We start from the raw sequence: 25,161 nt of genomic DNA, 5'->3' as shown, positions 1-25,161 counted from the left end.
GTCATGGACATTGCAGTTATTTTTGTTTCTACATTATCCTGGGCTCACACATGTGCATTTATATGCATGTTTTCGAAGCATTTGGTGTGTTCGGGAAGCCAATTCATTTTAGGGTGTCATTAAGGATGGCATTTGTATGAACTGCAGGAACTTGTGCAATTTTATGCACGTTCTTCCCATGCACAGATGTGAATGAGGGCTTAAACAAATCACCATTCATGCCAAGATGGTGCTAAGTCTGATTATCTAGACAAGGGGTCTCCAAACTTTCTAAACAAAGGGCCAGTTTACTGTTCTTCAGACTTTAGAGGGGCCGGACAGTGCTCCATCTTTGTTATTAGTGGGAGGAATAGTGCCCTATTGTGGATATCAGTGGGAGGAATAGTGCCCCATCATTGGTTTCAGTGGGAGGAATAGTGCCCCATCATTGGTGTCAGTGGGAGGAATAGTGCCCCATCATTGGTGTCAGTGGGAGGAATAGTGCCCCATCATTGGTATCAGTGGGAGGAATAGTGCCCCATCATTGGTATCAGTGGGAGGAATAGTGCCCCATCATTGGTTTCAGTGGGAGGAATATTGCCCCATCATTGGTATCAGTGGGAGGAATAGTGCCCCATCATTGGTGTCAGTGGAAGGAATAGTGCCCCATCATTGGTATCAGTGGGAGGAATAGTGCCCCATCATTGGTGTCAGTAGAAGGAATAGTGCCCCATCATTGGTTTCAGTGGGAGGAATAGTGCCCCATCATTGGTATCAGTGGGAGGAATAGTGCCCCATCATTGGTATCAGTGGGAGGAATAGTGCCCCATCATTTTTGGTGTCAGTGGGAGGAATAGTGCCCCATCATTGGTGTCAGTGGGAAGAACAGTGCCCCCAAGTCTCTAAGGAGCCTCCAAGCTCCAGGATTTACTAATCCCGTTTCCTCCCTATGAGATATGCATCCTGGAACCCTTCACCCTGTATGGATAAGAACCCCGGGTGCCACCAGTCTCTTTCTACAATGCGATGTGGCCCTGTCCTGTCACAGCATGTATTGTGGAGATGTACTAAAGATGTTTTTTGTTTTGTTTTTGTTTTTTTGACACTTTTTGGGGAAAAAAAGACACTTTTTTGTTGCTCCATGGGATGAATTGAGGGGTATGGAATTTTGCTCCGTATACAATATACAGCATGGCAAAGTTCACACATAAGATGTACATGCAATGAGGGGGTAAAGTTTGTAGCTTGCATTTAACATAATAATCCACCAAACAGGCAAATAGAATGTTTTAGCCAATTAAGTTAGGGATGTAATCACAACAGTCTTTTTCTATTCCCATACTATGGAGCTAAAGGATATGGGGTGTTTGAGTGACTGGATAGGGTTTTGATGATGACCCATATGGAGGAAGCTGAGCCCTAAAAGTAGACAGAAGGAAATAACTAGTCACCAGTATTTCCCGGGGTCGCTGTGCAGCTTATCCTTTATCCATTATTGATTGAACAACAAAAACAGATAAGATGACAAACATGGCATGTTAAAGCTGAATTCCAGGAATTCATCCACTAAAGTGAAGGCACACTATGAGTTAAGTCCAACGAGGTGCAGGACATATCCCGGACGTCTGCTGGACATCTCTTGAAAGACACTACAGAAACTGAGAGGAGAGAAGCAGACACACAGCAGTTCTTCCCATCCCTCCCCTATGCTGCCCATTCACAGAAGCCTTTGTATTTTGCAAATGTGTTCACATAATATCAAGGCTTCGGTGACTGGGCGGGAAGGGGCAGGCATAGCAGCTGCAGCAACTCTACAGTTGAAGATGCAGAAATCCAAAGGATGCATCTTCGTCTTCCTGGAGTACTATGAACCTGTCAGATATGTATAATAGAGTCAAAGTCCAGAAGATGTCATGCACCTCCTTGGACATAATTCATGGTGTGCCTTCACTTTTTACAAAGGGGATGAAATCCTAGAATTCAGCTATGTACTGAGACCATTAACTTGGAATTCTTGAGTTTCAACCCTCACTTTTGTTGCCTAATCCATAATTCTTTTCTGAATTACATCTAAATTACTTTCTGAAGTACTTACTCATATATGTTTCCTCTACCACACTTGTCGCTTACTCAATAGTGAGCTTGTTCAAATACATATACAACATGCCTTTCATCACTTGAATACCTTCTATTGTTTATTTTTGAAAACATTATACACATAAAATAGAAGACAAATGGTCACTCACAAACCTAGTGAAAGAGAGAGCATCTAGTGAGTTAGTGAGGGTTGGCTTTGTGGTCACTTTCACCGTCAAGATGTGGGGGAGGATCAATGCCAGAAGCTGCTTAAGCCAACATGAATAGATCGAGATGACAGCGGGGAACATAGCAAAATTATGTCACATGGTGGGAGAAGATGAGGGGGCGTGGCTACATGTTTCGAAGCCTATGGCTTTTTTGTCAAGCTTGACGGTGAAGGTGAACAGTGAAGGAGACTTCAAAGCTGACCCTCATGATGTTGCTACATACTCCCTAATCTTTTAGAATGGCGAGTGACCATTTGTCTTCTATTTTATTAAATGCGCTATTAATTCAACATTTAGCTTTGTACCCTCTGGTGCCGGCTTTTCTATTACTTTTTGAGTTCAGGTCCACTTTATGGTGTAGGACAATGAAGTCATAATGCTGCTTTCACACTGATATCAATTATTCCTTAAAGATAATTTAATAAATGTATCCATTTATACTATTCAGACATTAACAACTTTTTTTTCTTTTATAAAGTTAGGTGATACTGGGAATAGCGACTCTAAAAACAATGGGGAGCGTACATGGCATAAAACTGGATTGGCATTGTCACCACCTCCTCCATATCAGATCGGCATCTTCTCGAGGTCGGCAGAAAGTAATTACACCTGGCTTATCAGAAGTCTGAAAGTAGATGATCCCAGGAGACTCCTTGACATCAAATCAGTCTACATAACTAATGATTATGAAACGTTCCGTTCAGGACTGGAAACATGTCAGTTCGCCATTCTGTATCACACAAAAAAGCAAGGACGACTCAACATTACTGATGTTGCAGATTCCTTGTACAATGAAGAGCTCCGGGACATGTCAAATCTCCTCGGTGAGTGCTCATTATCCTAGAAAATATTTCAGTGTGTTTTCACCTCTGAGTCCGCCATGTCTGTCCAACCTTCAAGATCCACCGGTCATTATAGCAGAACTAAAGTGTGTATATGTTTTTATGCCGACATTCTAAAATTGCAAATTCAGAATTGTGCATGCTTCCATACTTGGTAATCTGTGTTGCCTTTTGAAAAGAGGGAAAGATGAGGGCGCTCTGGTGAGGCTGGGTATCTGGTCCTTAGTAGCAGTGGAGAGATGGGGGCGCTCTGGTGAGGCTGGGTATCTGGTCCTTAGTAGCAGTGGAGAGATGAGGGTGCTCTGGTGAGGCTGGGTATCTGGTCCTTAGTAGCAGTGGAGAGATGAGGGTGCTCTGGTGAGGCTGGGTATCTGGTCCTTAGTAGCAGTGGAGAGATGAGGGTGCTCTGGTGAGGCTGGGTATCTGGTCCTTAGTAGCAGTGGAGAGATGGGGGCACTCTGGTGAGGCTGGGTATCTGGTCCTTAGTAGCAGTGGAGAGATGAGGGTGCTCTGGTGAGGCTGGGCATCCGGTCTTTAGTAGTAGTGGAGAGATGAGGGCACTGGTGAGGCTGGGTATCTGGTCCTTTGTAGCAGTGGAGAGATGGGGGCGCTCTGGTGTGGCTGGGCATCCGATCCTTAGTAGCGGTGGAGAGATGAGGGCACTCTGGTGAGGCTGGGTATCTGGTCCTTAGTAGCAGTGGAGAGATGGGGGCGCTCTGGTGAGGCTGGGTATCTGGTCCTTAGTAGCAGTGGAGAGATGAGGGTGCTCTGGTGAGGCTGGGTATCTGGTCCTTAGTAGCAGTGGAGAGATGAGGGCGCTCTGGTGAGGCTGGGTATCTGGTCCTTAGTAGCAGTGGAGAGATGAGGGTGCTCTGGTGAGGCTGGGCATCCGGTCTTTAGTAGCGGTGGAGAGATGAGGGCACTGGTGAGGCTGGGTATCTGGTCCTTTGTAGCAGTGGAGAGATGAGGGCGTTCTGGTGTGGCTGGGCATCCGATCCTTAGTAGCGGTGGAGAGATGAGGGCACTCTGGTGAGGCTGGGTATCTGGTCCTTAGTAGCAGTGGAGAGATGGGGGCGCTCTGGTGAGGCTGGGCATCCGGTCCTTAGTAGCGGTGGAGAGATGGCACTGAAGGCAGCACTTTGTAAAGAAGAAGCAGCTCTGGAGGGTCATAAAGGAGGGGAGAAAGAGGGAGACATCCTGCAGCTGTCAGAGTCCCTGGTGACATGGATTGGCGAGGAGGTGAAGATGTGATGAGGCAGGCCGGGTTCTGGAACCAAGATGGAATGGCCGCTGTAACATCAGGTGAAAGTGGTGGGTGGTAGGGCATTTCCTCACAGGAAGTTCTCTGTAGGGACTTCCTTCATTCTTTGTTAGAAACCCAATGTGTAATGGGTTGATTCTATCCTCTCTAATCCTCGCTCTTCCGCTCTTTTATCAGCCAATTGTTTTACTAAATCCAGCTGTCAATCCAATGAGAAGGGAGAATACAGGACAAGAACGGTTCTGTGCAGGGATGGTCTCTACCCTATATATAACATTCTACCATCAGTAAATATACAGTCTAAATAAGAGTCCCGAGCACACAAGCATCCAAGAGTCCACAATCTTGAAATGATAAAACAAATCTACAGCAGGAAAACACAAAACAGTCAACACGTTTCAGGGGTCAAACTCCTCCTTCTTCAGGGCTGAGGTTTAAATGTGGAAAATAGGAAGGGGAAGCACTCATTTTGCCACATCCGTAAATTAAGGGGAACAGAAGAGGGTACTAATATAGTATCCAAAAAGTCGGACTTTATAGGCATGGAAACAATGGAGAGGGAGGACTCTTAAGATCACATAATCACCTGGGATAATTCATAATGATGTGAAGGTTGAAGAACACCTTCAATCTCTATGACATATTGGGATTGATTTACTCATGGCTTTTTTCTCAAACAATAGGTGCTGGAACTTAACCACGGCCCCACAAATCCCCTCCCCCTACATACACCCTCCAAATCACATCAAATAGTGGGTGTGTTTAGCCAAATTTCACGAAAACAGTAGGAGGGTCTTAAAGGGGTATTAAATACCAGGATTGCATTACATACAGAGGGCAGAGCTGTCACTTGTAAACACAGAAACCAGACTTCTGTGTTTACAAGTGATTGTGGTGAGCAGGCACCAAAGAGTCTGAGCCAAAGGTGGTGGAACTCAGTTCCACCAAGTTCCCCCTGAAAAAAAGCCCTGGAGTTACTAAAGGCAAAAAGATAGATTGATTTTCATAAGGAAATAGAAAACAATCAGAAGTCAATAGCATGCAGCTCAGTTTTAAAAAAAATGGAACACCTGGTCTGGGACATTGGATAGTTCAAGCCCTGGGATATAACAGATGGTAGACTAATAGCTCTGGTTTGGAACTTTCTACAAAACAGGGGCACCCATTGGGAAATGGGGGGGGGGTTACCCAGATTTGAGGATCTCCATATATACAGTCTAAAAAAGGGTGCCAAATAAACGTCATTGAGTTTGAAATCTTTGAATTCAAAAATGTGTTTACAGCAGGAAAACGCCTATTCCAGAGCTTAGTACATTTTTTTAAGGGGAGTTCCACCCAGAATTGTTATTTTTTTATGTAATCCCTTCTTTTACACTGTATTAAAACATTAAATCCATGTCAACGCCCCGTACACACGGTCGGATTTTCCGACGGGAAATGTTCGATGGGAGCTTGTTGTCGGAAATTCCGACCGTGTGTAGGCTCCATCGGACATTTTCCATCGGAAATTCCATCACACAAAATTTGAGAGCTGGTCTTTAAATTTTCCGACAACAAAGTCTGTTGTCATAAATTCCGAGCGTGTATACACAATTCCGACACACAAAGTTCCACGCATCCTCGGAATCAAGCAGAAGAGCCGCACTGGCTATTGAACTTCATTTTTCTCGACTCGTCGTACGTGTTGTACGTCACCGCGTTATTGACGTTCCGAATTTTCGACAAGATTTGTGTGACCGTGTGTATGCAAGACAGGTTTGAGCCAACATCCGTCGGAAAAAATCCATGGATTTTGTTGTCGGAATGTCCGATTGTGTGTACAGGGCATAAGAAGTCGGCAAGCGGACATCTTTATACACCCACCGGGGTCTTGCTTTTCACAGTTATTTTTAACAGTAAGCTCAGCTTATATAGTGAAATACAGTATATATAAGCTGAGTTTACTGTTAAAAATATCTGTGAAAAGCAAGACTCCGGTGGGTGTATAAAGATGTCCAATTGCTGACTTCTAACTCTAGGCTTACTGCGGAAGAGTGTGGGTGTACCAAGATGGCCGCAACGCAATGTCACTTCGGTTGCACATTCTGATGGGTAGCAGCTTAACACGGGCGATGCCTGTTGTCCCCTGGGATTGATGACACGCATATTCCAGGAGACATTGAAAAGCCGGAAATGACGTGCGCGGCCGAGGAGGAGGAAGTAGAAATACTATTAAGAAATACAGCAGTAAGTGTTTAAAAAAAAAAGGATATGCCAAATTGCAATTAATGCACTCTTTACTGCTGCATCATGAAAAGTAAAAAATGTGGGTGGAACGCTTTATTGAGGGTGCATAGGCACCCTGGGGTGCCTTCAGATGTCTTAAGGGGTGCCTTGGCAAATTGCCTAGAGATTGTATACAAGCCAGTGGGTAGATCAAGTCTGGCCTATTATTTACTTAAAGCCACAAGTTTTTATTGTGCACCATTACAGCACAGCACATCATCCTTGTTTGCCCCTCCCCTGCCCCCTCTCCATCAGCACTGGGGTCACGTTAGCTGAGTGAGGGAGAGAAACTGTGGGAGAAGAGAAACATTGGAGTACTGGTCAGTACCAGTGTGAAAAGGTGTGTTTGCTTTGGAAGAATAAATCGCTGCTAATGTTGGATGTCCCACTCATATGGGTGTTGCTACATTATGTAAATGTATTAATTCTTTTTTCAGAAATTTGGAAATTTGAAAATTCGGAAATGCCAAAATTCGGAATTCGGAAATCTGAAAATTCAAATTTCCGAATTTCCGAATTTTCAAATTTCCAAACTTCCGAATTTTCAAATTTGAAAATTTCCGAATTTTCCAATTTCCAAATTTTCCAATTTCCGAAGTTTTCCAATTTCCGAAAATTTTCCAATTTCCAATTTCCAGAATTTCCAATTCGCGAAATTTCCAATTCCCGAAATTCCCTATTCTCCAATTTCTGAAATTTTGAATTTTCAGAAATTCAAAAACTCGGAAATTTGAGAATTCGGAAATTCAAAATTTCGGAAATACAGGAAATTTGGAATTAAACATATTGCACATGTCTACTGTAAACTAATTTTCTTATAAAAAGATTTTAGATTTCTGGATATTTGTTTGGCACCCTATTTTAGACTGCACATATGGGGATTTTTAACTCTGGGTTACCCCCCTTCCCAATGAGGGTCCATTAATAATCTGAATAGCCACTGAAAATATAATTCTGGCGACCCATCCCCACCTTTCTTGATTCCACCCTCTGTTATATCCCAGGGCTAGAACTATCCCAGACCAGGTGTTCCATTTTGTTTAAAATTGAGTCGCATGCTAATGACTTTGTTTGCTATTTCCTTATAAATATAATGAAATCAATTTTTTTTTCTCTATTCCAGGTAGGGAAAATGTGATTGTGGTGGCTGATGACTTGAGCAGCGAGTCTGAAGATAAGGAACGGATACTGAGACACCAGCACAGTATAAAAACCTATGCCGAGGATTTATTCTTATTTACAGAATATAAGAAATACACAGACAGTCTAAAGACAATAAAAGAAATGATACGGAAACGTGAGTTCTCACATAAAATCATTCATACTGTTTATATACAGTGTCCTCCATCCTACTACCAGAATATCTCACCTCCTCTACTCTATGATAATGGAAACAATAGGGATGAATACAGCATTTTCAGCAGGAGCGATTATGATGCAAAATTTAAAATTTTGCATTCTTAAAAATTTGGCCAAAATTAGTCCCTAATTGGTTTGAAAATAAAAACAACTTTCACATTTAGCTTTGTAAATTGTTCTTTATATTTTAGGGGTATTTTTACATATGTTATGTAGTAGACATGTGCACTGCCGAAAAATCTGTTCGTTTTCATTTTCGTTTCATTCATTTTTTGTTTTTTTCGGAATTTTGTAAATTCTTAAATTCGGAAATTCGAAAATCCAAATTTTTGAATTTTCAAGTTTACAAATTTCCCAATTTTCTCATTTCCGTAAATTCGGAATTCGAAAATTCGAAAAATCCAAAACTACGTAACTTTGAAAATGTGAAAATTCGAAAATAAGAAAGAAAACCCGTAAATTCAAAAGAACAAAAATCTGAAAATTTGAAATAATAACTAACAATAACTAACTATTAAATTATAGGTATTGGAATTTCCTTTCAAATTTGGCTGCTAGTGAACGTAACAAATACAAATTTATCTGAAGTTACGAATTATCTGAAATAACTAATGCTGCATCTAAACAAATGGAACGGAACAAATTAATGATAAATATTGATAATAACATTTTTATTATTATTATTGTTATTTATTATTATTAATTCTTTACATTCCATTCGTTTAGCTACGGCATTTGTTATTTCGGATAATTCGCAACTTCGAATAAATTTGTATGTGTTACGTTCACTAACAGCCAAATTTGAAAAGAAATTCCAATACCTATAATTACTAGTTAGTTATTGTTAAGTTATTATTAGTTAGTTATTTTTTCAGATTTTAATTTTTTTCAAATTTTCGGGTTTTTGTTCTTTTGAATCTTCAGATTTTCATTCTTATTTCCAAACTTTGGAATTTCAGAAATTTGAAAATTCGAAATTTCGGCATTTTGGAAATTTGAAAATTTTAAATTTCCGAAATTCAGAATTTTCAAACTTTCAGAAATTCCAAACTTTCGAAAATTGAAATTTCGAAGAATCGGAAATTCGAAAATTCGGAAATTCAAAACTTCAGAAATCTGAAAATTTCAAAACTCGGAAATTCGAAAATTCTGAAATTTCGGAATGAACTAATTTGTCGAAATTCGGTAAAAAAAAATAATTTGGAACTAAACTAATTGCACATGTCTATTATGTAGCACCCTCCTAGTGTAGAGTAGGTTGCTAGGTAAACTTAGTTTGGCTCCCCTATAATCACTGGAGCAGGGGGTTGATTACTTAGGGCTGCTCATTGTTTCACAGCTTGCTGTTCTGTTGCCTCCCCTTTTGGGAAAAAGCCTTTTTCTGGTGTAGAATGATAATGATCCTTGTGCTGAAAGTGAGGTCTGCACTGAACTGATATTTTAGGATGAGGCTGGAAAACCTTGGCAAGTCTGGCAAGAGCCCTGATCTAAGAAAAACAGAACCATTTTGGGATGAATTGCAAAATAGACTGGGGGGCTTACTATCATTGCTCAATATCAATAATACTCTTGTGGTCTAATGGAAGCAAAGCTGGCCAAAAATATAGCATTTAGTGGAAGGGCTTCCCAGAAGAAGAAAAGTCATTATAGCAGCAAAGTAAGGACTTATTAATACCCCAGATCTTAATAATACCCCAGAATGAAGGGGCATGGGGGCATGGGCAGATGCTGGACAAAGGGGTGGATGGTGATGATTAGGGATGAGCTTCGTGTTCGAGTCGAACCCATGTTCGACTCGAACATCGGCTGTTCGATCGTTCGTCGAATTGCGAACGTTATGGGCCGTTCGCGCCAAATTCGTGTGGCGCGTCACGGCCCATAATTCACTGCGGCATCGCAGCGCCGTCAGTAGAGAGAGCCGTAATTGGCCAAAGCCAAGGAGGCTTTGGCCAATTATGGTTTAGGGGATTTAGTACACGCCCCACACTATATAAGGCCGCCTGCACGGCGGCCCTGTGTAGTGTGTGTTCAGGCGTTCATTGAGAGGGAGAGAGAGAGACAGACAGTGACATTTGATTTGAGTTAGATAGATTAGGCAGAACAGTCAGTCAGTTAGCTGCACTTACAGTGTATTGTGTATATATATATGCATCCCAGGTGTTGCATATATATATATATATACACTGTATTCAGTTTAGCTAGATCCGTTCTTGTTATCTTCCTACTGACAGGCAGGCTTGTCTTGTTACAGTATTTACAGCTACCTGAAGAAAATTACTGGTGTTCCTTTGATCCTATTAGTACCACAGTCAGGCAGCTAGACTATTTACAGTTAGTGCAGTGCGTCCTGCTCACAGTGTTCAGCTAAACCTACAAGTTAGTGGGGTGCGTCCACCTCACAGTGTTCAGCTAAACCTACAAGTTAGTGTGGTGCGTCCACCTCACAGTGTTCAGCTAAACCTACAAGTTAGTGCAGTGCGTCCTGCTCACAGTGTTCAGCTAGATCCGTTCCTGTTATCTTCTTACTGACAGGCAGGCTTGTCTTGTTACAGTATATACAGCTACCTGAAGAAAATTGCTGGTGTTCTTTTGATCCTATTTGTACCACAGTCAGGCAGCTAGACTATTTACAGTTAGTGCAGTGCGTCCTGCTCACAGTGTTCAGCTAAACCTACAAGTTAGTGGGGTGCGTCCTGCTCACAGTGTTCAGCTAAACCTACAAGTTAGTGCAGTGCGTCCTGCTCACAGTGTTCAGCTAAACCTACAAGTTAGTGTGGTGCGTTCACCTCACAGTGTTCAGCTAAACCTACACGTTAGTGGGGTGCATCCTGCTCACAGTGTTCAGCTAAACCTACAAGTTAGTGGGGTGCGTCCACCTCACAGTGTTCAGCTAAACCTACAAGTTACTGGGGTGCATCCTGCTCACAGTGTTCAGCTAAACCTACAAGTTAGTGGGGTGCGTCCACCTCACAGTGTTCAGCTAAAGCTACCTGTAGAAGGTTGGTGGTGTTCTCATACTACAGGCAGGCAGTTGATTTTGCTAGCTGCAGTATCAGTACATATATATATATATATATATACATATCCCAGCTTAGTGCAGCTACAGGCCATTAGTATGTCTGGAAGGCCAAGAAGGAGAGGCAGACAGTCACAAGCCAATAAGAGAGGGCAAGCAGGCTCTGTGTCTAGTGCTGGTCGTGGAGACGGTGCATCCTCATCAGCACGTGGCCGTGGGACACGCTTGGGCTTTTTTTCAGCAGCTGGCCGTGTTGAGCCGCAACATGCGGAAGACTTGGTCGAGTGGATGACCAAGCCGTCCACATCCTCCTCATCCTCTCTCACCCATGCCCAGGGTACTTTGTCTGGCAAAGCAGTGGCCTCTTCCCTCGGCTCAATGTCATCAGTGACTCCTTCCCTAGCCCCACCATGTCCTCCTGAGGAGTCCCTCGAACTGTTTGACCACAGTGTTGGGTACATGCTCCAGGAGGATGCCCAGCGTTTGGAAGGCTCTGATGATGATACTGAGCTCGATGAAGGCAGTAACATGAGCACGGACAGAGGGGGTGCCCAAGAAGGACAGCAATCTGGCAGTCATGCTCCCGCTGCTGCAGCATACTGCCAGGTTTGCTCCAGTGATGAGGAGGGAGGGGATGATGAGGTCACTGACTCAACGTGGGTGCCTGATAGGACAGAGGAGGAGGAGGAGGAGGTGGCACATCATAAGGGCAGCACATTGACTGCATCACACCCCAAAGCTCCACATGTGCAGGGCGCTGCAGTCTCTGCGCGTTATTCAAAAAGTTCTTTGGTGTGGGCCTTTTTTGAGACAAGTGCATCAGATCGCACCGCTGCTATTTGCAACATATGTCTCAAGCGTATCTCGCGTGGCCAAAACATCTCCCGCTTGGGTACCACATGCTTGACCAGACATATGTTGACCTGCCATGCAGTTCGTTGGCAAGCGTATCTAAAAGACCCACACCAAAGAACAAAGAGGACCTCTCCTTGCTCCTCATCAGCTGAGATTTCCAACCCCACTATACCTTCAGTCCTCTCTGAGACCTGCAGTGAGAGGAATGAAGGTGTAGAATTAGGTGTGTCACAGCCAAGTACTTGTGGGCAATCTGCTTTTGGTACACCGACGTCAGATTGTACCAGGCAAATTTCCCTGCCCCAGCTGCTGCACCGCCGAAAGAAGTTTGCTCCCAGCCATCCATATGCCCAGCGGTTGAATGCTAGCTTGGCAAAATTGCTAGCACTTCAACTGCTGCCTTTTCAGTTGGTAGACTCTGCCCCCTTCCGTGAGTTTATGAAATGTGCGGTTCCTCAGTGGCAGGTACCCAAACGCCACTTTTTCTCACGGAAGGCGATTCCGGCTCTCTACCGGCATGTGGAAGGCAATGTCCATGCCTCGCTGGACAGGGCGGTCAGCAGTAAGGTGCATATTACCGCTGACTCATGGTCCAGCAGGCATGGACAGGGACGTTACCTAAGTTTTACGGCGCATTGGGTTACTCTGCTGGCAGCTGGGAAGGATGCAGGACAAGGTGCAGTAGTGTTGGAGGTTGTTCTGCCACCACGCCTCCAAAATGCTAATGATTGTGACACACCTCTCTCCTCCACCCCCTCCTCTTCTTCTTCCTCCATGGCCTCTTCCTGTGCTTTGTCCTTGGAACCAGCGGTGCTCCGTAGCCGTTCAAGGGGCTACACAAGTACGCAGGCCAAAAGATGCCATGCGGTGCTTGAGCTGGTGTGCTTGGGGGACAGGAGCCACACTGGGGCAGAGGTTCTGTCAGCTCTGCAGGGGCAGGTTCAGAGGTGGTTGACGCCACGCCAACTTAAGGCAGGAATGGTGTTTTGCGACAATGGCACCAACCTCCTCTCTGCCCTCCGACAGGGACAAATGACCCATGTGCCCTGTTTGGCTCACGTCCTTAACTTGGTGGTGCAGCGGTTCTTGGGCAGGTACCCGGGCTTACAGGATGTCCTGAGGCAGGCCAGGAAAGTCTGTGTGCATTTCCGCTGGTCATATAATGCCAGTGCTCGGCTGACGGACCTCCAAAACGAGTTTAACCTGCCCAAGAACCGCCTAATCTGTGACATGCCCACCAGGTGGAACTCAACGTTGGCCATGCTGCAGCGGCTGCACACGCAGCAGAGGGCCATCAATGAGTACCTGTGCGACTATGGCACCAGGACAGGGTCAGGGGAGCTTGTTTTTTTTCCCCACGCCAGTGGGCCATGATCAGGGATGCATGCACTGTCCTGTCACCATTTGAGGAGGCCACGAGGATGGTGAGCAGTGACAGTGCATGCATCAGTGACACTGTCCCCCTTGTCCACCTGTTGGAGCACACGCTGCATGGAATAATGGACAGGGCACTTGAGGCAGAACAGAGGCAGGAAGAGGAGGACTTCCTTAGCTCTCAATGCCCCCTTTATCCAGACAGTGTTCCTGCGTGCCCGCCGATCACACAGGAAGAGGACGAGGAGGAGGAGGAGGAGGAGGAAGATTGTGTCAGTATGGAGGTGGAGCCTGGCACTCAGCATCAGCAGCAGTCTTTAAGGGATCAGTCCCAAGAAACACATGGACTTGTACGTGGCTGGGAGGAGGTGGCTGCGGACCATGTCGTCCTTAGTGACCCAGAGGACTCCGGACCGAATGCCTCAGCAAACCTACGCTGCATGGCCTCCCTGATCCTGCAAAGCCTGCGTAAGGATCCTCGTATTCGTGGTATCAAGGAGAAGGACCAATACTGGCTGGCAACCCTCCTTGATCCACGTTACAAGGGTAAGGTTGCGGACCTTATCTTGCCATCGCAGAGGGAGCAGAGAATGAAACATCTTCGGGAGGCCTTGCAGAAAGGTCTGTGCAACGCGTTCCCAGAGACTGGGAGGTTACAAACTCCTGTTTCTGGACAACGTGTTGCTGAGGCTTCGGTCAGTCAAAGAAGGAGCGGTGAAGAAGGTGGCCGTCTGACCGATGCGTTCAGACAATTTTTTGGTCCGCAGCCCCAAGGTATGATCGGTTCCAGCAACCATCGCCAGCGTCTGTTTTACATGGTGCAGGAATACCTAGGGGCAAGATCAGACTTGGACACCTTACCCACCGAAAATCCTCTGGGTTACTGGGTCTTGAGGATGGATCACTGGCCAGAGCTTGCACAGTATGCAATTGAGCTACTGGCCTGTCCTGCATCCAGCGTTCTTTCGGAACGCACATTCAGTGCTGCTGGAGGCGTGGTAACCGATCACAGGGTGCGTCTGTCCACCGACTCGGTCGATCGACTGACCTTCATAAAAATGAATCAGTCTTGGATCACCACCAGCTACCAAGCACCTGATGCTGATGTAACCGAATAATTTTTTTTGAAATCTCAGATCCCTTCAAAGACTGCCTATGCTGATGCTGAGTGACTATCCCTGAGTAATTATCCTCTTCCTCCTCAATCATCACGCTGATAGCTTGTAAGAACATTTTTGGTTCTGGGCGCCACCACCAGTGCCTAAGGCACAATTTTTCTGCCCCTTTTTCACAGGGGTGTGTAATTACAATTTTTGATGCAATACTTTGCAGCAGGGCTCGTTCCTGCGTTCCAACTAGAGTGTCTGTGAGGGGTTGCAGTGTTGTGGCACCATCACCAGTGCCTAAGGCCCAATTTTTCTGCCCCTGTTTAACAGGGGCGTGTAATTACAATTTTTGATGCAATACTTTGCAGCAGGGCTCGTTCCTGCGTTCCAACTAAAGTGTCTGTGAGGGGTTGCAGTGTTGTGGCACCAGCACCACCACCACCACAGGCCCAATTTTTCTGCCCCTGTTCAACAGGGGCATGTAATTACAATTCTTGATCTAATATTTCACAGCAGGGCCCATTTCTGCACCCACCAAGAGCGAGTGAGGACTTACAGCGTTGTGGCACCAGCACCACCACCACCACCACGACCACCAAAGGCCCAGTTTTTCTGCCCCTGTTCAACAGGGGCATGTAATTACAATTCTTGATCTAATATTTCACAGCAGGGCCCTGTGAGGGCTTACGTTGTTGTGGCCACAACAACACCTAAGGCCCAAATTTCTGCTGAGTATATAGGGCAGGCCCCTACTTTCAAACATCTAACTTACAAATGACTCCTACTTGCAAACAGAAGGAGACAACAGGAAGTGAGATGAAATCTACCCCTAGGAAGGGAAATTCTCTCCTGTAAGAGTTAATATGGGAAAAACATTTCTCCTTTCCACTGATGCTTTCCAATCCTTGTTCCACAATAAACCCCAAATTCTCAAAAAACATTTGTCATTGGGACAAAAAGTGAGGTGAAATCTTCTAAAGAGGAGGAAAGACAGCAAAACAAATGTCACAGGGATGATAACCCTTCCCTATGTTTTCCAAAAAGCTTAAAAAAGATATTTTGGCTGGAACGAAACACGTTAAAAATGTACCCGTTCAAAATGACAAACAGATTCTACTTAACAACAAACCTACAGTCCCTGTCTTGTTTGCACCGCCTGTATACTGCTGTTCAGAGTATATAGGGCCTGGTTGCCCCACACCTTTCCTTATTTTAATTTGGGTGCGGGGTTCCCCTTAATATCCATACAAGACCCAAAGGGCCTGGTAATGGACTGGGGGGTACCCATGCCGTTTGTCTCACTGATTTTCATCCATATTGCCAGGACTCGACATTACATTAAACCCGCAAGCAGTTTTAAATGAGATTTTTTCCTTTAAAAATGACATTTGGTGCAGGGACTGTTCTAAACATGGGAAACACGCGTCACTTTACAGGCATACTATAGACACCCCCCAGGTACGATATTTAAAGGAATATTTCACTTTTTTTTTTTTTACTTTAAGCATCATTAAAATCACTGCTCCCGAAAAAACGGCCGTTTTTAAAAGTTTTTTTTGCATTGATACATGTCCCCTGGGGTAGGACCCCAAACCCTTTTTAGGACAATACCTTGCAAATTAGCCTTTAAAATGAGCACGTTTGATTTCGAACGTTCGAGTCCCATAGACGTCAATGGGGTTCTAACGTTCGTGCGAACTTTCGGTCCGTTCGCAGGTTCTGGTGCGAACCAAACCGGGGGGTGTTCGGCTCATCCCTAGTGATGATTAGTGGCAACACGGGGGATGGTATGGGCCTGAGCTCAGGGAACGTGTGCCCCAGGGCATTTTAGGTCTTTCGGAAGAAGTGGATGGAAGAGCTGCCCACCCTCCCACCCCCTTTTTTCCTCAGTTATGGTATGTCACAGCTAGCTGCGGTTTCTTGACCTCGCCAGCATTTAAAGTTCCTGTAATGGGCTATGCCATTGATGAAGAAATTGGAAGTAGGCTGTCTGTCCAGCACTTATGGTAAGGACAGGCCCCACTACCCCCTTTTGGAATTGAGTGCTCACATTACAACTGTGACTGGCACTGGTTAAATGTGTTCACATGTTACGTGTTGGAATTTAATAAAGCTGTGGGCCTTGCCCTTTCCAACCTAATGGTTGTAATGCCGCGTACACAGGAGCGGAATTTTCGACAGAAAATGTCCAATGGGAGCTTTTCATCGTATATTCTGACCGTGTGTATGCCCCATATGCCCCATCGGACTTCTTCAGTCGAAAATTCAGACGGACTTAGATAGAGAACATGTTCTATATTTTTCCGATGGAACAAATTACTATCGGAAAAACTGCTCATCTGTATGCTGTTCCGACGTACCAAAAATGACGCATGCTCTGAAGCAAGTACGAGATGGAAGATATTGGCTACTGGCTATTGAACTCCTGTTTTCTAGTCCCGTCGTACGTGTTGTACGTTACTGTGTTCTTGACGGTCGGAATTTGGTGTGACCGTGTGTAGGCAAGACTGCTTGAGCAGAATACCATCGGAACTCCTTCGGAAAAACCTTCAGAGTTTATTCCGACGGTAAAACGGGTCGTGTGTACAGTGCATTAGTGTTTTTTTTAATGGGGTAAATTTCACTTATTACATCTCACTCCTCATATTACACAGTGCTATCCACACTGAAAGCCTTATCTCAAGTGGCATGTGACTGTTTGGAATAAAAAAAACACTTTTCAGGTAACTGCACCAGTTGTCCAATGGAAGAACCACACCGCTCCAGACGAGACAACTGCCCGCACCATCCGATCTCCACAGTAGGTGCTCACCATGGCTTGCCACAGCCATACACCAATTGACTGGACACCACCACTATAAAGCTGCTTAAACTATTTTATTCCATCACCGCTCTTAATGAAGTCCACACACCAATATAACAACAGCTACTCCATGTTTTGTGTTGACGTGCTGTCTTCATTTGGGGCGGTGATGGAATAAAATGGTTTAAGCAGCTTTACAATGGTGCGCCACCAATTCAACTTATTCAACTGCACTAGTTAAACTGAGCAAGGATGTCACGACTTTTGAAGGAGAAAAGGAGAATTAAACGGTAGCTAGATAGCTAGACAGACAGAATTTCCCATCTTTCTTCTTTCTTTTTATTCAGGTCAAGCCAAATACAACGGTCGTGAGAACAGAAAAACACCAGACCAAGGGTCCACCTCGGACTTTTCATCTTCCTGGTCAGACTTCCTTGGCCCTCAGACTTCATTTCAGAAAAGCGACATTACAGAACCACAGTTCAAGAGATCCAAGACATTATGGTTTAGTAAGAATATCAATTCCATAGGACAAATACCTGATCCAAAAGAATATGATAATGAGAATGGTCACACTATAAATAATAGTAAAGGGGAACGTGCACAGGATACCACTGATCCCATATTTAGCACGAAAGGTCAATTACCACCTCCTCCATACCAGATCTGCATCTTCTCGAGGTCATCAGAGAGTAGTTACAAATGGCTTTCTGACAGTCTGAAGGAAGATGAGCACATGACATGGTGTGACATCAAAGCAGTCTGCATAACTAATGATTATAAAACGTTCGGTTCAGGACTGCAAACATGCCGATTCGCCATTCTGTATCACACACTAAAGCATGGAAGACTCAACATTACCAACGTAGAAGATTCCTTGTATGACACAGAGCTCAAGGATATGTCAAATTTCTTCGGTGAGTGCTCATTATCCAAGCAAATATTTAAATGTGTTTTCACCTCGGAGTCCACCATGTCTGTCTAACCTTCAAGATCCACCAGTCATTACAGCAGAACTAAAGTAAAGTATTTATTTTTTATGCCAACACTCCATAATTGCAAGTGCACAATTGTGCATGTTTCCATTAGGCATGTGCACTGCCAAAAATGTGTTTGTTTTCGTTGCATTTATTTATTTATTTTTCATTTTTCGGGTCATTCGTTATGATCGAAATTCAAATTTGGAAATTCAGAAAATAAGAAAAACCGAAAATCTGAAAGAACGAAAATCCGAAAATAAGAATGAAAGTCCGAACATGTGAAAATCCGAAATAATAACTAACTAACTAATAATAACTATAAAATTATAGGTATTGGATTTTCCTTTTAAATTTGGCTGCTAGTGAACGTAACGAATACGAATTTATCCGAAGTTACGGATTATCCGATTATCCGAAATAACGAATGTCGCATCCAAACAAATTGAACAAAAATTAATAGTAATAAATAATAATAATAAAAAAGTTATTGTTTTTATTATTATTTATTATTATTAATTTGTTACGTTCTATTCCATTCGTTTAGATACGGCATTCCTTATTTTGGATAATTTGTAACTTCAGATAAATTCGTATTCGTTACATTCACTAACAGACAAATCTGAAAGGAAATTCCAATACCTATAATTTAATAGTTAGTAATAGTTACTATTAACCACTTCCCACCTGGCCACTGCACATAAACGGCTGGGTGGGCTATCTCTCCTTCTGAGTGGACGTTCAGGAACGTCCCTCAGAAGGAGCGGGATCGCGCGCGCGCGTGCCCGCTCAGCGGCGTGATCCCGATGCGCTCGTGTCACCCGGACACGGCGCATCTCCGATCGGTAGGAGGGCTCTGTGATTGGCCCTCCTGATCACATGACGGCCATGTCGAATCACAGCCGTCATGTGATGTAAACACAGAGCCGGTAGCTAGGCAATCTGCTCTCCTCTCCTCACACGGAAGTTGTCAGTGAGGAGAGGAGAGCGGATCGCTGCAGCCGGCTGGTGATCAGTGAGTATGAGCTGTTTTTTACAGCTTTTTACTCACTGATCACCAGTCTAGTGTCCTGACAATGTAAAGAAAACACAAAGTAAACACACAATGTCCCCAACACACGTCCCCAAAACACATGTCCCCAAAATACATGTCCCCAAAACACATGTCCCCAAAACACATGTCCCCACATAGTAAAAACACCTGTCCCCCACATATGTCCCAGTAAAATCACATGTCCCAATGATTATCTGCACACATATGTCCGTGATCACCTGTGCACATCTGTACATTATCATTTGCGCACATGTGTCCGTGATCACACGAACCAATTATTATACACTTAACGGGATTTTTTTTAACAAAAACATGTAGCAGAATACATTTTGGCTTAAATTTATGACAAAATTCAATTTTATTGGATTTTTATTAAAATAGAAAGAAGAAAATATTGTTTTTTTTCCAAATTTCCGCTCTTTTTTTCGCTTATATCGCAAAAAATAAAAAACGGAGTAATGAATAAATACCACCAAAAGAAAGCTCTATTTGTGTGAACAAAATGATAAAAATTTCATTTGGGTACAACATTGTATGACCGCGCAATTGTCATTGAAATTGTGAGAGCGCTGAAAGCTGAAAATTGGTCTGGGAAGGAGGGGGGCGAAAGTGCCCGGTATTGAAGTGGTTAAGGAAGTGTGTCACTGGCGCAAAAAAAAAATTATATATATATATAATACGTGACTGTATCTTTAAATATCAGATCTGCTGCAGTTATAAATCCCCCACCAATGCTGTGAGGAAGGTAGTATTGTGATAAAAAGTGTAGCTGCGCTGACCCTAAAAAGTGATATATACCTTACCACGTAAACAATTTTATCTATGATTCATGAAAAAAAATTACTAATAAATTCATTCATCAAAACTCAAAATAATGAGAAATAAAAAAATGTCTAGAATGAAAAAAGTCCCAAAAGTCTCAATAGTCCTCTTCACAAACTTTTTATCCCACGTGCACAAATTCAATTTAATTCAAAGAAAAAATAGCAGTGCTAAATTATTATTATGAGTGAACATTAATAATAAATATATTAGTGAGCATAAATGTTAGGGTGTTAAGTGAAACACACTCTATACCGTGAATGACCTTCACCCCTAGGGGTATGATCTAATTTAAATATTAGAATAAAAATAAACACAACAATATTCAAAAAATGTGCAAAAAATAAAGTTCAATTAGGATGAAAAGTGAATCCGTGATGAATCCACCACCGCATCCAAAAGGTGACCACCATGAAAAATGAAGGCTTACAAAACAGCAAGCAAAGGAAGCTTGTGACCTTAACCCGGTCGGGGCCTTTATCCTAAGGCAGGCAGGTAACTCCGAGTGTCAGGCTGGTCTTATGGACAGAGCGGATGTCTCAGGGAAATTCAGCGTACGTCAGATGGTAGGAATGATCCACTAACTTTCTCGGGCCAAAGGCCTCCGACATACCGTCATATAGAACCCAAAAAGGAAAGGCTCGCCATAACGTTATACCATCAGGAAAATTATTAAAAATAAGGATAAATATTGCACTTACAAAAGGCTTTAAAAACAACAGCAAAGGAAGCCGGCCGGCTAAACAGCAAACACCTGTCCAAACAAGACTCTGGTACGCGGTAACTTCAGCACGTCAACCCCTCCCAACGTACGTTTCGTCAACAAATGACATTGTCTAGGGAACAGTAGATGCGCTGACGTACCACGTATTTATAGGGCCAGAGCTAACCAAGCCTCGATGTGAATCGCGGACCGGAAACTCAGGCATAGTCACAGGAAGACCAAAAAGCCAAATCCGCCATATAGACTACTGGCAAAAATCAAATAGGTTGATAAATTGAGGAAATACATAAAATCAGATATTAAAATTAGATATTATAAAAAATAACATCTATTACATGAAGGAGGATGGAAACAATAACTGGGAATAGATGTATAATAGAATACCCCAGGAGGGATATACCCGGATGCACTAATAAATGCAAGTAAATAATAAACAAAAGACCTCAGAACAACAGGGTCAAAGGGTATTTTAAAAAGTAATACCTATCAAAATTTCTCGCTGATATTCCAAATCAATTCAACTCAAGTCACGGATGTGAATTTGTGCACGTGGGATTCGGATAAGAAGTTTGTGAAGAGGACTATTGGGACTATTGTTAACACATCAATTTTCATTCTAGACATTTTTTTATTTCTCATTATTTTGAGTTTTGATGAATGAATTTATTAGTAATTTTTTTCATGAATCACAAATAAAATTGTTCAGGTGGTAATGTATATATATCACTTTTTAGGGTCAGCGCAGCTACACTTTTTATCACAATACTTATTATTGGTTAGTTATTATTTCAGACTTTCAAATTTTTGGGTTTTCGTTCTTTAGAATTTTTTGAATTTCGTTCTTATTTTCGAATTTCCGAATTTGCCTTTTTTTCCGATTTTCGAATTTCGGTATCTTCGAATTTCCGAATTTTTGATTTTTGGATTTTCGAATTCTCGCATTTCCGAATTTCCAAATTTTTGGATTTTCACATTTTTGGAAAAATTAGCTAAAACGGGTTTAATTCTGAATTAACAAATTTGTTGAATTTCGTCGAAAAACTAATTCGGAACGAAACGAATGTCTAGTTTCCATGCTTGCTAATCTGTGTTACCATTTGCATTATCCATATGCAGTTATTCCAAGCTTTAGAGGGGGGAGACAATGATGGTTCTACCATCTGAAGGAAGTGATGTAATCATCTCTGTAAATTATTATTATTAATATTCACGATTTATATAGCTCCAACACTCCAACAGTTTACGCAGCAATTTACAATGTAGAGGGGGGACAACACAATTACAGAACAGTTCAATACAGAAGAGACAGGAGGGTTTGGCTTGTAGAGCTTACATTCTAAAGGGAGAGGGAGGTGGTACAAAAGGTAATAGATGTGAGGAATGATTTGATGGAGGTGACTCGGGGACAGTTGTTAGGTGGGTGTGGGGTAGGCTTCCCTGAATAAGTGAGTTTTCAGGGATCTCCTAAAGGTGGACAGGGTAGGGGCTGATCAGATATACCGAGGCAGGGAATTGCAGAGGATGGGAGAGGCTCTGTGGAGAAGTCCTGAAGGCGAGCATGGGAGGAGGTAACAAGGGAGCTAGAGAGCAGGAGGTCCTAGGAGGAGCGGATGGGGGCGATTTGGGAGATCTCTGCAGATGAGGTTGGTGATGTAGATGGGGGTGATGTTGTGGATGGCCTTGTATGTTATGGTTAGCATTTTGAATCTTATACGGTGGGGGAAGGGAAACGAGTGAAGGCATTGGCGGAGAGGGGCAGCAGTCACGGATCAATTAGTGAGGTGTATTAGTCTAGCAGCAGCATTCATAAGAGACTGGAGGGAGGAGGAGCCTACGTAAGGGTAGACCATTAAGGAGAGAGTTGCTGTAGTCAAGGCGGGAAATAATCAAGGAGTGAATAAGGTGCTTTGTGGTGTCATTAGTCAGGAAAGGTGGAATTCTGGAGATGTTGCGGAGGTTAAGGCGGCAGGATTTAGCCAGTGATTAGATGTGGGGGCTGAAGGAGAGGTCAGATTCAAGGATTACACCCAGGACCCTGGCATGTGTGGAGGGACCAATGGTTGTGCTGTTGATCTGAATGGTAAAGTCATGGTGGGGGACCGGGAAAGAGAAAATATAACAATCTCAGTTTTAGAAAGATTGAGTTTGAGGAAGTGGTGTGACATCCATATCGATATGTCATCCAGCAAGTTTGAGATCCATGAGGAGATAGTGGGGGTGAGTTGAGGAGTGAAGAGATAGATCTGGGTGTCATCGGCATAGAGGTGGTATTGGAAGCCATGGGAGGTTATCAAATGGCCCAGTCTAGAGGTGTAGAGCTAGAATAGGAGGGGCCCAAGGATGGAGCATTGGGGTACCCCAACAGAGAGATAAAGAGGAGTAGAGGAGATGGAGTTGTAAGTGACACTGAACACAGGTGGTCAGGCACTATAGCTGACCCTGTGTTCTTCACCTATAGCAGCCCCCTTTCCCATAAAGCAAGCAGGCCTACTGGTAGTCGGTTGCTTCCAGGTATTATACACAATGCTATAGTGCCTGGCTACCTTGCCAGGGCGGGTGCGGGCTAATCACAGCAAATAGATACTTGAGGTTGGCAGACAGACAGACTGGTCCAATGGCAGTCCAGGTTCAAAGTAGGCAACGCTCAAAGGGTAATCGTGTTCAGATCAGTGGTCAAAAGGAAGGCAGAGCTCAGAAAGTAATCCAAAGTTCAAACCGAGGCTGATAACAGGGAAATCCAAACCAGCAGGCAGGGTGGGGATCAGGCAAAGGCAAAAGTCAAAGTACGGGAACAAGGCAGGGATCTTGAAACAAGCGCTGCAAGCACAAGCATGACACTAAGGACTTGGTAGGCTTTAACCACCTCCTGCCTGCGCTATAGCCGAAAGATGACTACAGCGTGGGCCTTAATTGCCAGGAGGGCGTTCATGTATGTGGCGCGCTCTGTGATCAGTGAGTCAATGAGACTCAGTCCCTTACCACTTGATCAGCTGTCAGCCAATGACAGTTGATCACGTGATGTAAACAGAAGATTGCAATTAGCTTTTTTTTCCTCTTACGCTGACAGCATGAGGAGAAAAAAAAGCAGATTATCGGCTTCTGTCAGAGGGACATCGGTCCCATATACAGAGAGCCACTGCTGTTAAGCAGTGCCCACCAGTGCCACCTGCCAGTGCATATTAGTGCTGCAAATCAGTGCCCACCAATGCCACCTATCAATGCCCACCAGTGCCACCTATCAGTGCCCATCAATGCTGCCAAGCAGTGCCCATCAGTGACACCTTTCAGTGTTGCCTATCAGTGTCACCTATCAGTGTTGCCTATCAGTGCCACATATCAGTGCTCTTCAGTGCCGCCCATCAGTGCCACCCATCAGTGCCCACTAGGGATGAGCCGAACACCCCCCGGTTCGGTTCGCACCAGAACCTGCGAACGGACCGAAAATTTGCACGAACGTTAGAACCCCATTGACGTCTATGGGACTCGAACGTTCGAAATCAAAAGTGCTCATTTTAAAGGCTAATTTGCATGGTATTGTATTAAAAAAGGGTTTGGGGACCCGGGTCCTACCCCAGGGGACATGTATCAATGCAAAAAAAACTTTTAAAAACGGACGTTTTTTCGGGAGCAGTGATTTTAATGATGCTTAAAGTAAAAAAAAAAAAAGTGAAATATTCCTTTAAATATCATACCTGGGGGGTGTCTATAGTATGCCTGTAAAGTGACGCGTGTTTCCCGTGTTTAGAACAGTCCCTGCACCAAATGTCATTTTTAAAGAAAAAAATCTCATTTAAAACTGCTTGCGGGTTTAATGTAATGTCGGGTCCTGGCAATATGGATGAAAATCAGTGGGACAAACGGCATGGGTACCCCCCAGTCCATTACCAGGCCCTTTGGGTCTTGTATGGATATTAAGGGGAACCCCACACCCAAATTAAAATAAGGAAAGGTGTGGGGCCACCAGGCCCTATATACTCTGAACAGCAGTATACAGGCGGTGCAAACAAGACAGGGACTGTAGGTTTGTTGTTAAGTAGAATCTCTTTGTAATTTTGAACGGGTACATTTTTAACGTGTTTAGCTCCAGCCAAAAAATCTTTTTGAAGCTTTTTGGAAAACATAGGGAAGGGTTATCACCCCTGTGACATTTGTTTTGCTGTCTTTCCTCCTCTTCAGAAGATTTCACCTCACTTTTTGTCCCAATGAAAAATGTTTTTTGAAAATTTGGGTTTTTTTGTGGAACAAGGATTGGAAAGCATCAGTGGAAAGGAGAAATGTTTTTCCCATATTAACTCTTACAGGAGAGAATTTCCCTTCCTAGGGGTAGATTTCATCTCACTTCCTGTTGTCTCCTTCCGTTTGCAAGTAGGAGTCGTTTGTAAGTTAGATGTTTGAAAGTAGGGTCCTGCTCTATATAC

The 25,161-nt window shown here is 43.6% G+C and overlaps 1 protein-coding gene across 1 annotated transcript in view; it reads left to right on the top strand.

Annotated features, from left to right (window-relative positions):
• The window catches only part of LOC141148157 (uncharacterized), an 86,501-nt gene that overhangs the window by 15,016 nt on the left and 46,324 nt on the right, over positions 1-25,161 (top strand). The window contains exons 5-7 of the mRNA XM_073635338.1: positions 2,764-3,109; positions 7,777-7,950; positions 17,514-18,083. Coding sequence (XP_073491439.1) covers positions 2,764-3,109; positions 7,777-7,950; positions 17,514-18,083 — 1,090 coding nt within the window. The remainder of the gene's footprint in view (positions 1-2,763; positions 3,110-7,776; positions 7,951-17,513; positions 18,084-25,161) is intronic.

The sequence above is a fragment of the Aquarana catesbeiana genome, linkage group LG06 (assembly GCF_042186555.1).
Source record: "Aquarana catesbeiana isolate 2022-GZ linkage group LG06, ASM4218655v1, whole genome shotgun sequence".
NCBI lineage: Eukaryota > Metazoa > Chordata > Amphibia > Anura > Ranidae > Aquarana > Aquarana catesbeiana.
Note: the sequence above shows the minus strand (reverse complement) of the source record. Positions and strands in the feature narration are given on the sequence as shown.